Source organism: Bos indicus x Bos taurus, chromosome 19 (assembly GCF_003369695.1).
Source record: "Bos indicus x Bos taurus breed Angus x Brahman F1 hybrid chromosome 19, Bos_hybrid_MaternalHap_v2.0, whole genome shotgun sequence".
Classification (NCBI taxonomy): Eukaryota; Metazoa; Chordata; class Mammalia; order Artiodactyla; family Bovidae; genus Bos; species Bos indicus x Bos taurus.
Window position 1 is genome coordinate 37725206 of NC_040094.1, and position 17369 is coordinate 37742574.

General features: G+C 50.5%; 1 protein-coding gene across 1 annotated transcript; it reads left to right on the forward strand.

Annotated features, from left to right (window-relative positions):
• The first annotated feature begins 11794 nt into the window (after positions 1-11794).
• On the forward strand, positions 11795-17013 carry DLX3 (distal-less homeobox 3). Its single transcript, XM_027519096.1, has 3 exons — positions 11795-12351; positions 13387-13577; positions 15156-17013. Exons 1-3 carry the CDS (start codon positions 12027-12029, stop codon positions 15501-15503), a joined length of 864 nt encoding a protein of 287 aa, XP_027374897.1. The 5' UTR covers positions 11795-12026; the 3' UTR covers positions 15504-17013.
• The last annotated feature ends 356 nt before the right edge of the window (positions 17014-17369 follow it).

Here is a 17369-nt window from a genome sequence, read left to right on the forward strand (position 1 = left end):
GTTGGTTTCTGCCAAACATCACATGAATCAGCCATTCAGTTCAGTTCAGTTTAGTCACTCAGTCGTGTCCGACTCTTTGCGACCCCATGAATCGCAGCACGCCAGGCTTCCCTGTCCATCACCAACTCCTGGAGTTCACTCAGACTCACGTCCATCGAGTCGGTGATGCCATCCAGCCATCTCATCCTCTGTCGTCCCCTTCTCCTCCTGCCCCCAATCCCTCCCAGAATCAGAGTCTTTTCCAATGAGTCAACTCTTCGCATAAGGCGGCCAAAGTACTGGAGTTTCAGCTTTAGCATCAGTCCTTCCAAAGAAATCCCAGGGCTGATCTCCTTCAGAATGGACTGGTTGGATCTCCTTGCAGTCCAAGGGACTCTCAAGAGTCTTCTCCAACACCACAGTTCAAAAGCATCAATTCTTGGGCGCTCAGCCTTCTTCACAGTCCAACTCTCACATCCATACATGACCACAGGAAAAACCATAGCCTTGACTAGACGGACCTTCATTGGCAAAGTAATATCTCTGCTTTTGAATATGCTATCTAGGTTGGTCATAACTTTCCTCCCAAGGAGTAAGCATTTTTTAATTTCATGGCTGCAGTCACCATCTGCAGTGATTTTGGAGCCCAAAAAAATAAAGTCTGACACTGTTTCCACTGTTTCCCCATCTATCAGCCATAGGTATACATATGTTCCCTGCTTCTTGAGCCTCTCTCCCACATCCCTCCCCATTCCACCCCTCTGTGTTGTTACAGAACTTGGTTTGGGTTCCCTGAGTCATACAGCAAATTCTCATTTGAACTGTGGTGTTGGAGAAGACTCTTGAGAGTTCCTTGGATTGCAAAGAGATCCAACCAGCAAATCCTAATGGAAATCAGTCCTGAATATTCATTGAAAGGACAGAGCTAAAGCTCCAATACTTTGGCCACCGGATGCAAAGAGCTGGCTCATTACAAAAGACCCTGATGCTGGGAAAGATTGAGAGCAGGAGGAGAAGGGAACAACAGAAGATGAGATGGTTGGATGGCATCACCGACTCTATGGACATGGGTTTGAGCAAGCTCTGAGAGTTGGTGATGGACAGGGAAGCCTGGTGTGCTGCAGTTCATGGGGTTGCAAACAGTTGGACACAATTAAGTGACTGAACTGAATTGAATCTCTATTTTACATATGCTAGGGTAAGTTTCCATGTTACTCTAACTGTGCATCCCACTCTCTCCTTCCTCCCCTGCATTCCTTTATTTTTAATTTACTGTATTGTTATATTTAAAGTCTTTGTATGGAAATACAAAAAACCTCGAATAGCCAAAGCAATCTTGAGAAAGAAGAATGGAACTGGAGGAATCAACCTGCCTGACTTCAGGCTCTACTACAAAGCCACAGTCATCAAGACAGTATGGTACTGGCACAAAGACAGAAATATAGATCAATGGAACAAAATAGAAAGCCCAGAGATAAACCCATGCACCTATGGACACCTTATCTTTGACAAAGGAGGCAAGAATATACAATGGAGAAAAGACAATCTCTTTAACAAGTGGTGCTGGGAAAACTGGTCAACCATTTGTAAAAGAATGAAACTAGAACACTTTCTAACACCATACACAAAAGTAAACTCAAAATGGATTAAAGATCTAAACATAAGACCAGAAACTATAAAACTCTTAGAGGAGAACATACGCAAAACACTCTCCGACATATATCACAGCAGGATCCTCTATGACCCACCTCCCAGAATATTGGAAATAAAAGCAAAAATAAACAAATGGGATCTAATTAAAATTAAAAGCTTCTGCACAACAAAAGAAACTATAAGCAAGGTGAAAAGACAGCCTTCAGAATGGGAGAAAATAATAGCAAATGAAGCAACTGACAAACAACCAATCTCAAAAATATACAAGCAACACCTGCAGCTCAATTTCAGAAAAATAAACGACCCAATCAAAAAATGGACCAAAGAACTAAATAGACATTTCTCCAAAGAAAACATACAGATGGCTAACAAACACATGAAAAGATGCTCAACATCACTCATTATCAGAGAAATGCAAATCAAAACCACAGTGAGGTACCATTTCACGCCAGTCAGAATGGCTGTGATCCAAAAGTCTACAAGCAATAAATGCTGGAGAGGATGTGGAGAAAAGGGAACCCTCTTACACTGTTGGTGGGAATGCAAACTAGTACAGCCACTATGGAGAACAGTGTGGAGATTCCTTAAAAAACTGGAAATAGAACTGCCTTATGACCCAGCAATCCCACTGCTGGGCATACACACTGAGGAAACCAGAAGGGAAAGAGACACGTGTACCCCAATGTTCATCGCAGCACTGTTTATAATAGCCAGGACATGGAAGCAACCTAGACGTCCATCAGCAGATGAATGGATAAGAAAGCTATGGTACATATACACAATGGAGTATTACTCAGCCATTAAAAAGAACACATTTGAATCAGTTCTAATGAGGTGGATGAAACTGGAGCCTATTATACAGAGTGAAGTAAGCCAGAAAGAAAAACACCAATACAGTATATTAATGCATACATATGGAATTTAGAAAGATGGTAACGACAACCCTGTATGCGAGACAGCAAAAGAGACACAGTTGTATAGAACAGTCTTTTGGACTCTGTGGCGGGGGGTATGATTTGGGAGAATGGCATTAAAACATATATAATATCATATAAGAAACAAATCGCCAGTCCAGGTTCGATGCAGGATACAGGAAGCTTGGGGCTGGTGCACTGGGATGACCCAGAGGGATGGTATGGGGAGAGAGGTGGGAGGGGGGTTCAGGATGGGGAACACTTGTACACCCGTGGCGGATACAAGTTGATGTATGGCAGAGCCGATATAATATTGTAAAGTAAAAATAATAATAATAATAAATTTAAAAAATAAAGTCTTTTTTTAAATAAACAACATATAGTTGGGTGTTTTTTTTTTTTAATTCACTCATCAGTTACTGTTTATTGGTGTATTTGTACCATCTCATATTTAAATGATTATTGATATAGTTGGACTGCTGCTGCTGCTGCTGCTAAGTCGCTTCAGTCATGTCCGACTCTGTGCGACCCCATAGACGGCAGCCCACCAGGCTCCCTCGTCCCTGGGATTTTCCAGGCAAGAGTACTGGAGTGGGGTGCCATCGCCTTCTCCGATAGTTGGATTAATATCTGCTAATACCTGCCATATTTGATATTTATTGCACTTGTTCTGTTTCTTTCTTTTTTTAATCTGTCCCCCTTTTCTCTACTTCCTCTGGCTTTAATGGAACATTTTATAGGATACCATTTTCTCTTCTCTCTTAGCATACCAATTATATTTCTTTTAAATATGTTTTCAGTGGTTGCCCTAGGGTTTGTGATGTATATTTTAAGTGATCTGAGTCCATTTCCAAATAACACTATCTTTCTTCACAGCTAGTACAGGTACCTCATCACAGAATGTGCCCTATTCCTCCCTCTTGTCTCTTATAACTTTGTTGTGATTCATTTCATTTATCCATAATCTGTAATTAGCCAGTGAAGTGAAGTGAAAGTCGCTCAGTTGTGTCCGACTCTTTGCGACCCCGTGGACTATACAATCCATGGAATTCTCCAGGCCAGAATACTGGAGTGGGTAGCCTTTCCCTTCTCCAGGGGATCTTCCCAACCCAGGGAATGCACCCAGGTCTCCCGCATTGCGGGTGGATTCTTTACCAGCTGAGCCACAGTTGCTATTATGTAAACAGTTTTCTATTCAATCAATTAAAAATAATAAAAATAAAATATTTATTTTACCTTCATTTATTCTTTCTCTCGGTGAAGGCAATGGCACCCCACTCCAGTACTCTTGCTTAGAAAATCCCATGGATAGAGGAGCCTATTAGGCTGCAATCCATGGGGTCGCTAAGAGTTGGACATGACTGAGCGACTTCTCTTTCACTTTTCACTTTCATGCATTGGAGAAGGAAATGGCAGCCCACTCCAGTGTTCTTGCCTGGAGAATCCCAGGGATGGGGGAGCCTGGTGGGCTGCCGTCTATGGGGTCGCACAGAGTCGGACATGACTGAAGTGACTTAGCATAGCATAGCATAGCATTCTTTCTCTGGGCTTCCCTGGTGGCTCAGATGGTAAAGAATCCACCTTTAATGCAGGAGACTTGGGTTCAATCCCAGGGTTGAGAAAATCCTCTGGAGAAGGGAGGGGCTACCCACTGCAGTATTCTTACTTGGAATAGACAGAGGAGCCTGGCGGGCTACAGTCCATGGAGTCGCACAGAGTTGGACACGACTGAGTGATTTTCACTTTCACTTATTCTTTCTCTAATGGTCCTCCTTTCTATATATAGAACTGAGTTTTTTATATCTATCATTTTCCTTCTCTCTGAAGAACTTGTAACATTTTTTCCCAGAGACAAGTCTATTGGCAACAAATTCCATTAACTTTTGTTTGTCTGAGAAAGTCCTTTTCAAAATATTATTTATTTACTTATTTTTGGTTGTGCTGGATCTTTGTTGTATGTGGCATAGAAAACAGACTGATGAAAAAAAAAAGAAGAAGAAAACAGACTGATGATTAACAAAGGGGAAAAGGAGGGGGAAAGAGATAAGTTAGGAGTGTGAAATTAACAGATACAAACGGCTATCCATAAAATAGATAAGCAACAAGGGTTTGCTGTACAGCACAGGGAACTAATAATCTATAGCAGAAAATAATCTGGAAAAATGTATATCTGAATCACTTTGCTGTGCAACTAACATTTTAAGTCAACTCCACTTAATTAAAGAAAAAATTCTATGTGTTGTTACTTTTTCTTTCCTTACTCTAAAAAAGATTTCACTCCACTCTGATCTTGCTTGCATGGTTTCTGAGAAGTTTAATATAATTCTTATATTTGCCCTCCTGCCCGCCCCAGCCCCTGGCTTCATTCAGGGTTTTCTCCCCACCCCACTCCACCGCCAGTATGAATAAACCCCAACCACAAAAGTGTCCCCTCCGTGATCTCCTTCCTTCCTCTAACCTCCTGGGGACCCCAGCCTGGACTCTCCTCCACTTTCTGCCAGTCATTCTACTCTGCACATCATTTTTTGCCCTGGAAACTACTTGGGTAACCCTTGCTAATGTCTGCTCCTCCTTTGTCTGTCAAGCAAAGTCCACCTTGGTCAACTCTACCATCTGCCCACAGCTGGCACTGAACCCAGCTGGAGAGCAGCCCACCACCTGGGACTCCCACCAAGCCTCCCAGAATCACGAAACCCCATGACCTCCACAAGTAGGAGAGCTCTGGACCCCTGGATATTCTTCCATGTCTCCTGGTCAGTCCTACTCCTGGTCCCCATGGCAGCTGCTGTTTGGGACTTTCTTATCTTTCTCCACTATCCTTAAGCCTCTGGGACCACCCACCATCTCCCTTCTCAGCTAACTTCATACCTGCTTCGCATATACACTCATACATGCATGCTTACATGCTCAGTCACTCAGTCATGTCCAACTCCTTTCGACCCCATGGACTGTAGCCCTTGGGCTTCTCTGTCCATGGGATTTTCCCAGCAAGCATACTGGAGCAGGTTTCCATTTCTTCCTCTAGGGGCTCTTCCAAACCCAGGGATCGAACCCACATGTCCTGCGTCTCCTGCATTGGCAGGCAGAATCTTTACCACTGAGCCACCGGGGAAGCCCCACCCCCAAATGTCTTGAATCATTCTATTTACTCTGAAGTGTTTCAAGCATCCAGAAAAGTACAGAGAATGGCATAGCAAGCAGCCATGTGTCCAGTACCCAATGCTATCAAATTACCTTCTGTCCCCAAACTTGAGAGTGGGCCCGCCTGACCCACAGACCACAGACTGCCTGGTCTCAAATTGTACTTAACTTCTGTGTGTCGGTTTCCCCGTTTTTGAAAAGGTAGAAATGAGAGTGCTCAGCTCATAGGACGGTGGGCAGAGTGAAAGAACCTGTAGAACATATAAGTAGAACATTTTGAACAGTGCCTGGCACTGAGTCTCAGTGAAAGTCAGCTCTTGTAGGAGCATCTTTCCCTTGACTCAATGGAGAAGAGAACCTGCTCTAAGGTAACCCCTTGGGCAGGCTTCCAGATTCTTCCCTTCCCATCGATTGATGGATGACACTCTTGATTAAATTCTCCCTGCTGACGGCTGAAATTGACATCTCAACAGTCTTCCTCTCACTTAAAACACACAGACACCCCTCCCCATGTCCCAAGTGCCCTCCAACAACCACCTTCTCCACTCCTCCTCCTTTCAGAGTCAAACTTCACTTGGTCTCTGCACATCCTCCTTCCCACTAACCCTTCAGCTGGCCATACATTTCCCTTCCCTTGAACCCACTCTTCCTGATATCATCAAATGCCTCTTTGGGATATCATCCTGTGGGTACATTTTGGTCCTCATTCTGGCTATTCACAGTAGGGCTTGACCTTGCTGACCACTCCAGCCTCCTTGAAACACTCTTCTGGCCCCCCTCAAACTCGGGGCCACCTCCTTCTGCATTGCCTCACACTTTCTGTGCACTCTCTCACAGGTGCTGCCCTGAGACTCTTGGCCCTCTGTTCTCTCCCCACCGCCCTGTCCTAGACCATTGGACCCACGCCATCAGACTTCACTTACCACAAGATGCCCCAAACCCCTAATCTGTGTCTCCAATCCCAGCTTCTTTACTAATGGTTCAGATCCATGTAGCCAACTGCCTGTTAGACAGCTCCTCCTAGATGTCTCAAAAACACTCAGACTCAACATGATCAGAATGCAGTTCATGGCAAAACCACTCTGGAGAACTACTTGCAGAATTTTCTAAAGCAGAACACATGCTCACACCGTGCCTTGCAATCCCACTCCTCGTGTCCAACAGCAGTGTGTACATACCTGCACCAAAGCCCATGAACAACAATGCCCACGGCAGCAAACTGGAAACTACCCAAATGCCCATCAACAGCAGAACAGATAGATAAATGTTGGCACATTCATTGCTAGAAGATCTGCCTACAGTACTGAAAATGAATGATCTACAAATATGTCCAACAATATGAATAAATTTCACAAACATTACGTTGAGCCAAAGAAACCAGACATGATGTGCAGAACTGACCGGTGGTGCTAGGAGTTTAGACCATGCTCACCTTGGGAAGCTGTAGCTGAAGGTACTGGCAGTGTTTGTTTGTTTGTTTTGGCCGTGTTGCGTCTTAGTTGTGGCATGTGAACTCTTAGTTGCAGCATATGGGATCTAGTTCCCTGACCAGGAATGGAACCAGGCCCCCTGCCTTGGGAGCCCGGAATCTTAGCCACTGGACCACCAGGGAAGTCCCAGTGCTGGTGATGCTGTTTCTCAACCTGGTACTCACACCGGGAATAAACTCAGGTACCAGCCATGTTTGGTTTGTGCAAATCATTGATTATGGTTTGTGCACTTTTCTGCATAAATTTGATACTCTGATGAAAAGGTTAAAAAAAAAAAAAACGGGACAGGTCCTCTTCCTCATCAAGCACCCCCTCTCCCTGATGTTGTCTTTCCCTCAGATAATGGTCTCAACTTTCCACTCAGTTGCCCAAGTCAGAAGTTGGGTGTTACTCCATGCTCTTCCCCTCTCATTGTCACTCACAACCAAGCACATTCCGTCTACCTTCTAACCATCTCTCAAATCCACCCACTTCTCTCCCCCTCTGCTGCTTCTTCCTTAACCCAGACACAGCTCCCCCTTGGTTTCTGCTTCTGCAGCAGCCTCCCAGACTCCAAGCATATCCTTCTGATTCATCCCCACACAGCCACCAGAGGAAACCTTCTGGAATGAAAATTCAATCTATTCTGGTTAAAATTTTTCAGCGAGTCTCCATAGCCTCCAGATAAATCCCACTCTCCTGCTCCAGAGTCCCAGGAGCTCTGTGTTCTGGGGCTCTTACTCCACTGCAGCTTTACCTCCAGCCTCCAGCCTGTGCTTCCCCATCCCAGTACATCCCTCACTCACTGTAGTGAAATGGCGGCATGGATATTCACTTCCCCCACTAAACCTGGACCTCCATGGAGGAGGCCACTGTGTCTTCCTTGTCCACTACTCCATTCTCAGAACCTAATATGGCAGAAGCTCAGGAAATATCTGTTGTATGGAGTCCTTTGATGCACCCAGGGGTGCATCTGCAAGGGAGTTGGAGAGGAGATAGAGGAAATTTCCCCTTTAAGAGACAAGAGTCCTATAATCAAAATCTTAGAACATCCTTGTCCACTACTCCATTCTCAGAACCTAATATGGCAGAAGCTCAGGAAATATCTGTTGTATGGAGTCCTTTGATGCACCCAGGGGTGCATCTGCAAGGGAGTTGGAGAGGAGATAGAGGGAATTTCCCCTTTAAGAGACAAGAGTCCTATAATCAAAATCTTAGAACATCAGAGATTGAAGGGACCTCAGAGGCCATCTAATAATCCACTTTTTTATTTACAAAGGAGAAACCTAAGGGAAGGAGTCACTGGCTGGACAAGGATGGGTGGGAAGAGGGAGAGGTGGTAACTTCAGAGTAAGGCAAAGTCATGGTGAAAAGTGAGTATTTAGTGTTGATAGGGCTTCTAAAATAAGTAAAGATAACATTCTTTCTGGGTGTGATGGGGGGACACTGCAGGTGGCCTGCTTCCCAAGTCTACCGGAGTGCAGCTGGACACGCCTCCTCGCAATGACCACTAGGTGGCGCCAGCTCACCAGACAATGAAGAGAACAGGAGCTGGCTGACTCACCCTCTCTGGCTCACCCTCTAGCTGGGTCCTTCCTGAGTTCCTTCCCTCAGACCTGGCACTCTGTAAATCCAGCTGCTCTGGCAGTGCCCAGGTGGCATAATATCTGGGCTGTAAGGAATCGCTTGCTTCAACAGAGAACATGTTCTCGTACCAGAGAGAGGGTGTTCGATGGACTCCAAGGCATTGGCCAGCACTGCCCCTTCTCCCTCCTGCCAGCCTCCGAGAGGCATCAGACTGTCTGCCCTCCATCACCCCTCCACCAGGGGCAGGACTATGCCCGGGCTGACACCTGCTCATCTTGTTGGCTCAGATGAGGCGCAATGGGTGGCACTGGTCCCACTGAATCCTCTGGCAACCTCACCACCCTGAGCTGGCAGGTGCCAGCCCAGGGGCTGGTGGCTCCAGTCTTGCTGGCCTGACGGGCCCCTTTGGGGCCACATGGCCTCATCTGGGAAGCTGCTCCTATCCTGGAGTGGGACAGCTTGATGCCAGAGCCTGCCCCAGGCTGCCCCTTTCCCTAACCCTGCAAGCGTACCCAACCGAGATGATTCAGCCCCTCTCCAGTATTAGCGAGTCCTAGTTATTCATTCATCAAACATGTATTGAGTGCTGACGTTGTGTGTGTGCCAGGACCTGCCCTTGGTATCTAGAACATAGTAGTGAACTAAACAGATACGGTCCCTGGTGTCCTGGAGCACAGAGGGCAATGGGGGGTCAGATGCTTACTTCACATTACCAAACAATTATTTAATTGCTCTCTTCAGTCCCTAATGCTGCAGTTCAAATCTGCTTTTAGAACTCTTACATTTTCATAGCAGAATGCAGCATAGAAATTATCCTAACATAACCCACCATCACCACCACCTTTTCATGATTCCAGGATTCCGAGCTCCCAACCCACTGCTCCTTCACTTTACTTAGGAGTGCCAGAAGGAGGGAAGGGAGTGAGGCTTCACTGAGTACCGCGTGAGTAAGGTAGACTTCCTTCTGTCTCTGCATTACTTGGCGTTTCTCTGTCTCAGTTGACGGGTGAATGAATGAATGAATGAACCCCCAAGAAGGGACTTATCCAACTCTGGAGGGCTGGGGGCTCCAAAGCAGGCCCTGCCTGCCTCCCCCGCTTCCATTCTGGGAGGGAGGGCCGGCCCCGCCCAGTGCCCTTCCTGCCCCTAGCGCCGCGGGCTCTCCAGGCGCCCTCTTGGCACCAGAACAGAGGGCATCCAGAGCGGGTGGTAACTCGCCCCGCCACGGGCTCGGAGCGGCCGGCGATAGGCACTGGGGGGACGCGGAGATAGACAGACAGATAGCGCTCCCCAGGCCCAGCCCCCGCCCCCACCTTTCCCACGCCGCGGCCTCTCCACTTGGGCCTGGCGGGCACTCCTGCCCCTTGCACCCCGGACTGTGGCTTTCTGTCTTCGCCAACGGCAGCTCTCAAAGCCCTGAGAACCCTGACAGCCTACCCTGGCGGTCTGGCTTTGGAAAGGGGCACAGAGCCCCTTCCAAAGCTTTCTTCTAAAGCAAGCTTCTCCACCGGACAGAGTCTACGAAAGAGACCCCTCCTCCGGGCTGGGCAAGACTTGGGGATGCTGGAGGGCCAAAGACTGACCAGAAGGTGGCGCGCTGGCACTATGCGTCCTGGGACAAGTTAGCCGAGTCAGGCGGGGGAAGAGGACGGGAGAATTGACCGCGGAGCCCTATGTGAAGGTTGTATGCAACTAGGAACTGATATTTGGAAGAGACTCCTTCTCCCCCCAACCAAGAAAGGCGGAGAACAGAATCGAAAGTGGAATGGATAAATGAGCTAAAGCTTTGGGAGCAGTTTGGATGACTTAGAAAGCTGGCCTTGTAGGCCAGACAGAACTAGGAGGTGGGAGTCCCCAGGGAGGAGAGCCTCTTTCTTAGGGGGGGACAGGGTTCAGTGGGCCATCATGGTTCTCAACTACTTGAGGTTGGGAAGGTGCTGAGAGTTTTATGTGCATCTGTATACAACTACAAATTCACACGCAGACACCCCATCCCGTGGTCCTCCACTCACACTGCTTTCAGACTCCCATATACACTGGCTCACTCTCTCACATGCACACTCCTGCACTCATGTGCATTCTTTGTACGAACATGGACTCTGTATGTGCTGCAGAACACATGAAATCCCCACATCACACACCCCTGGTCTCTAAAAATGCTCACTCTGTCTGGGTATGAGAAGTCCCAGAAACACAGAATCTGCCCCCAAACTTACTGAAGCACAGAGAGCCAGCCTGTGTCCCACCCATCTTCATGGGGACCATGTTCTTTCCCACAAGCCTAGGTCATCTCTGAAACTTTTGGAGACAAATTTAACATCACTACACACAGGCTGTGCACCTCCTGGAGCTTCCCTGGACCCAGTGATGACTTTTTTAGGCCTGATGCACTTTTGTCGGATGGACCCCTTCATTCATTAAAAACATTTTTTAAAGTTACCTTTTGTGATTGCATTGCTGTAAAAATGATATAGTAATATATATTCAAACTTTTTCTTTAACCTATTTTTTTTTTTCTTTCTTCTAATTAAAAAAAGAAAAAACTAGAACATTTTCATGAGCCTGGGTCCTGCCACTTTGGGCATGTTTGCCTGTCATTTGCCCCGCCACCCCACACACCTTTAACCACCTACCTCACAGACACCCAGCGGCCAAATTCCCCTCCTCTATGGCACCTGAGCCCACCTTCCACTCACAGGCAGAGAGACAGACAGACGGACAGACCTGGGGACTCTTGCAGAGATACCCTTGTCCCACTCTTTCCTCCAGGAACACGGAGGGGTTATCTGGGCTGGGGAAGGGATCCACAGGAGGAGGAACAGAGGGGTCTGTGTGAGTGTGTGTGAGAGAGAGAGAGTGTGTGTATGACTGTGCGTGTGTGTGAGTGTGTGTGTTTGTGTGTTGAGTAACAACAAAGAATGAGAGAGAGAGAAACGAAAGAGCGCAAGAGCATGTTTTGCCTGGAAGGCAAGACTTGCAGCCAATCAGAGCGCTGGGGCCTCCCTCTGCGACTCCACTATTGAGTCTATAACCGGCTGGCCGGGCGGAGCTGGCAGCATTTGACTGTGGCTTGGGACGCGACGAGAGGCGCGCCGCGACCGCCCGAAGACCCGCGATGGTCTAAGCGCCCCTCGACCGACCCTCCCCAGAGACGCTGCCGGGAACCCTCCCCCTCGCCCTCCGGACACACAACCCCGCCTCGTCTCCTCCGCCTCCCCCGAGCTCCTGCCCGCTTCGGCGTTCCGGCTGAGGCCAGCCCGGGGGTGGTACGGCGCCCGCCAGGATGAGTGGCTCCTTCGATCGCAAGCTCAGCAGCATCCTCACCGACATCTCCAGCTCGCTCAGCTGCCATGCGGGTTCCAAGGACTCGCCCACCTTGCCCGAGTCTTCCGTCACTGACCTGGGCTACTACAGCGCTCCCCAGCACGACTACTACTCGGGCCAGCCCTATGGCCAGACCGTAAACCCCTACACCTACCACCACCAGTTCAATCTCAACGGGCTTGGAGGCACAGGCGCTTATTCGCCCAAGTCGGAATATACCTACGGAACCTCCTACCGGCAATATGGAGCCTACCGGGAGCAGCCGCTGCCCGCTCAGGACCCAGGTGAGGACCGCGGGGTCGCTGAGAATGGGAGGCACTGGGAGGTTCCCGAGAGAGAGGAATTGGAGCCAGAATCTAGGGGAGCGTCCCGGCTAAGAAATGTACTGTCTGAAGTTAGAGACGGTGAGCTAGATGACCCCAGAGTGGACGGACGACCTTCCAGTCCAGAAACTGGTCGCCTTTGGGGCGTGGTGCACGCGGGACGCCGCGGTCGGTCCCGGGTGAGGATCCGGGTGAGCGAGGCGGAGGAGAGGGCCCTGGACAGTCAGAGAGCCTCCGGATCCAGGTGCTTTCCCGGCACTTCAGCAAGCGGCTCTCCATCGGGCTCCGGGCAGGCGGCAGGCGCTGGGAGTTCTGCGACCGCAGTTTGGAACTGGGCTGGGGAGGGGGAGAAAGATGAGGGGGACACGGAGAAAGACCCCTCAGAATTCCGGAAACAGGGAGGGAAGCAGCAATTGAGAGTGAAGAAACGGGGGCAAAAAGAAAAATGGAGGCATAAAAATATGTTTTTATAAAATATAAAATATTTTTATTTATAAAGTGGAGGCATAAAAATGGAGAGACAAAGTGAAAGAAAAGACAGAAGAAAGGATCTGAGGCAAGGGCGAAGGAAAAGGAAGTCTGATGTGTCCGCAACTTTTTCTGAAATCTAAAATTATTCTAAAAAGAAAAGGTCTAAAAAACAAACAAACAAACAAAAAAGAGCGAGAGAAGTGACCGACGGCGAGGTCCTGTGAGAGGGCGGCGAGCAGGCGGGTGGCAGGGACTGAGGGGAGCGAGGCGGCGGCAGTGCGCGTCCAGGGGTGGCTGGCGCCGGGACCCGGGGAGCTAGGAGCCCGGGAGCGCAGCGTCGTGGGCGGCCGCCGGCCAGGCTCTGCGGCCGCAGCTCCCTCCCGGGGCGCCGGCGGCGGAGAGCGCCGCCAGGAAGTCCCGGGACGAGTCGGTGGGCCGGAGGGTGGGGGCTCCCGCGGGGCTCCGGAGGGCGACGGTGTCTTTGGCCGAGGCTGAGTCGCCCACCTCCCGGTGCGTTGCCTGCAGTGTCCGTGAAGGAGGAGCCGGAAGCTGAGGTGCGCATGGTGAACGGGAAGCCCAAGAAGGTCCGAAAGCCGCGCACGATCTACTCCAGTTACCAGTTGGCCGCCCTGCAGCGCCGCTTCCAGAAGGCCCAGTACCTGGCTCTGCCCGAGCGCGCGGAGCTGGCCGCGCAGCTGGGCCTCACTCAGACGCAGGTCAGTGGTGGGCGGTCGAAGGCCGTGAGGACTCGGTGGGGTCCTGCGGGACCCCGGGATACCCCAGGCACCGCTGAGCCTGGATGGCTTAATAAGTTGCCTGCAGGCCCTTGAAACCCTTGTCTGTGGGTAGAAGGACCCCCAGATCTCAAACTCGGTTGAAGTTTGTGCATTAGCACGTGTACAGGTGTGCATATTTGTGAATCATGCGACTGAGTGTGGACTGAGTGCGTCTATCAGAAGGAGAGGTATCCTCCCTCTACCCCAGAATCCCCAGCTTCCACAGGCTCCCAGCAGCGTTGGTCACTGCTAGGAGTCCGCATCATGCTCCCCACCACCTCACCCCACCACCCCAGGCTAGGTGTGTGTGAGGGGTGTACATACATGTATATTCATGTCTGTTTGCACACAGGCTAATGTGTGTACAGTACATGTGGGAAACGCACCTAAGGAGGAAGGCCTTTCAAGGGCCACTGTGTTTATTGATGGACACATGTACTTGACTGGGCCCCGTGGTGAGTGTATGTACAAAAATGTGTGCTTGTATCAAAAGACTGCATTCCTGCTCAGTACCCAAATGCTCCACCCCTTGTGTGCTTGGAGGCAAGAACAAATTCCCCACAAAGGGGGGTAGGGACTCAGAGGTGGCAGTCCCCTAGCCCCAGCCTGTCCCTAAAGCCCCCAGCAGCCTGTCACTGCTCAGGGGAGGAGTGGCAGACGCCTGGCTCCCTACAGGTGTTGACAGGCGGGCCTGGGTTGCGGCTGCGTGGGGCCCAGTCCGCCGGGAATCTGGGTCACCTGGTGAGGAGCTGATTCATTGTTTGTACCAGTCATGGGGTGGAGAGCGGCAGGCGGAGGGGGAGATACCCCAAGGGAAATTTGGGGAATCATGGCTCACCTGCTCCTGAGTCCCAGATCACCCCCACTAACCAGCCCTGAAGGGCTCCTGAGTGTGCGAACATGGGAGCTTGTGTTTGCAGGGCGTTTATCTGGGTGTATCTGTGCATGTGTGTGTCTTTATAGACTGGTGCCTGTGTGTGAAGTGGTGAGTGGGTATGTTCATGCACATGGAGATGCTTATGTGGGTGTGTATTTGTCTCTGTATATCTGTGCACCTTTGCTTATGGGTTTCTAATGTGAACAAAATGCTGCAAACTGCCTCCCCCTCTCTGGAGTTCAGTGGTTACTATGTCAGGTGTATGGCTGGCTGCTTCGAGTTCTTTGTCTGTCTTAACTTTTTTGAGCATTATAGTGACCCTATGAGGTAGGTAATCGTGCTGCCAGCGTCCCCATTTTGCAGATGAGGACAGCAAAAACCAGAGAGGTAGGGTAACTTGCTCACAGTCACACACTTAGTAAGTGGCAGAGCAGAATTTGGACCTAAGCCGCCAAAAGTTCCTAGCTGAATTTCTATCCCCAGTAGAAAAAGATGCTGGCCCAGAGGCAGGATGCCTGGATTTTGCCTGGGTCTCATGTGACAGTGGGTTCTGGCCCAGCCCTCTCCAGATTGACTTCCCCAACGGGTTTTCACTCGGTGTTCTAAGAGGCTAACTAGCTCCCCCTTTCTTCTTGGGGCAGGTGAAAATCTGGTTCCAGAACCGCCGTTCCAAATTCAAGAAGCTCTATAAGAATGGGGAGGTTCCCCTGGAGCACAGCCCCAACAACAGCGATTCCATGGCCTGCAACTCACCACCGTCACCTGCCCTCTGGGACACCTCTTCCCACTCTACTCCAGCCCCTGCCCGCAGCCAGCTGCCCCCGCCACTCCCGTACAGTGCTTCCCCCAGCTACCTGGACGACCCCACCAACTCCTGGTACCATGCACAGAACCTGAGTGGACCCCACTTACAGCAGCAGCCGCCTCAACCAGCCACCCTGCACCATGCCTCCCCTGGGCCCCCGCCCAACCCTGGGGCTGTGTACTGAGCACCTACCCGTCCTGAACCTCTCACGAAGGAACCCCGGGACCAGGCAGAAGGCGCCTCCGTCCTAGCTGACACTCAGGAATCATCGAGGAGCACAGGGGAAAGGACATCCCTTTCCCCTTCCCTTGCCCCTTCTTCCAGGGACCCAAGAGCTTCCAGAGGAAATTTACATGGACCAAGGATGCCCCCTGAACCTCCCACTCACTGCCTAGACACTGGGGTGCCCCTCCAGATGTTTGGGCACTCCACTCCAGCTGGGACAGCTGTTCCCCTTCTGCTCCAAGAGCCTGGATTGGCTTCAAATGGCTCATCACCTTCCAGATTCTAAATCTTAGTACTCGGTCCCCAGACTGGATTCCTTGGGTACTGGGGAGACTGTGGAGTGTGCGCAGGTCAGGCTTGGGCTGGGCTGGGGCACCAGGCACTGTGGATCCCAGGACCTGCCAGGCCCAAGATCCTCCCCCAAGCCACCTGTGGTTGTCTCCTTCCTGAGCATCCCCTCTGCCAAAAAGACATTGGACCGTGAGACTGGGACTCAGGGTGGGGACCTCAGCGAGCCCTGCCCTGAACTTCTAGCCCTCGTTTAAGATTTGAGGGTTACACCAAAGAAAAGCCCCAAGTAAGGGAAGCTTTTAATATTTGTGGCTTTAGAGAGAAGAATTCAAGGAGCACCTCGCCTCCCCAACTCTGGTCGAAGAGGAGGGGTGGGTCCCAGGCAGCCTTCCCGACCACCCATTTCTTCTCCCATGTACAGGACTTTGCACAACTTTGGTTTCAAAAGCTGTTGAAAAATAGGAAGACAAAGGGCATTGTTAACAGTTAGGACCAATCTCCCCTGCGTGGGCGCCTCTGCTCACCCCCGCGCCCCCACCCCGCCTCTTCCCACCTCTTCCTCTCCTCCAGTAAGCTGGCGCCAAACCCCAAGTCTCCAAGGAGACACACCAGGAAAGACAAACCCCCGAACACCCCCTTTCCGGTGGCCTTGGAAACAGATTGTTCCCGCCAAGACAGAGAATGTTGGGTGAGGTGCATGGTGTTATAACTCAGTACCTTTAGGGGTGAGGGGGTGGCTGGCTGAAAGGCTGGTAGCACTGGCTCTTCCTGGCCCAGATGTCCCCCCAAAGCTAACTTTCCTCCACCCCTGATGTGGTCAAATATCGAAGAAGAGGAGGGGTAGAAGACTCTAGCTATATATATAGTATGTATTTTTTTTTTTAAAGCAACAGAGAGAAGCAGTCTCCTCCCTCCTGTGGTTTCCTATTTATGTGGCCCTTTCCTCCTGGATGTACCTGCCTGTGCGCAGTGAGCTGAGAGAAACAGAGATGTGGGCTCCGGCTGGATTTGGGTTTGGTGGGAGGCGCAGGCGCGAGGAGAGACATGGTGGATCTCAAAGAGTCCCACCCCAGGGGGATGGGAACGAAGCCAGCTCCCACCCTCTCCCAGCCTTCTCATTTCTGCTTTCTTATTGGACTCACCTTTATATATAACATTAATAAAAAAGAAGAAAATAACCACTGAGCTCTTTGAACTGGAGGCTAGAGGCAGGCAGCTCTCAGGGGAGGGCTGGGAGTCAGGGAAGTTGTTTGGTGGGGAAGGACCTCTGAGCAGGGGCTCCTAAGGGATTTAGAGCCCTGGGGACCTACTGCTGGGGCTCTGAGCTCAAGAGCTGAGTTGGGCTTGGCTGGGGGAAACAGATGCTTCTGACCACACGGCTGGCCCACGGTCTGGGGAATGGAGGCTCCCAGCCCTTGGCCTCCCTGACTCCACTCTGCTTGGCGTCCCTTGTCGGCGTGATTTAGCAGCCCCCCACCGCTACCTGCCGCTGCTGGGTCACCTCAGGGCTGCTCTTTGATCCTGGGCTCACACA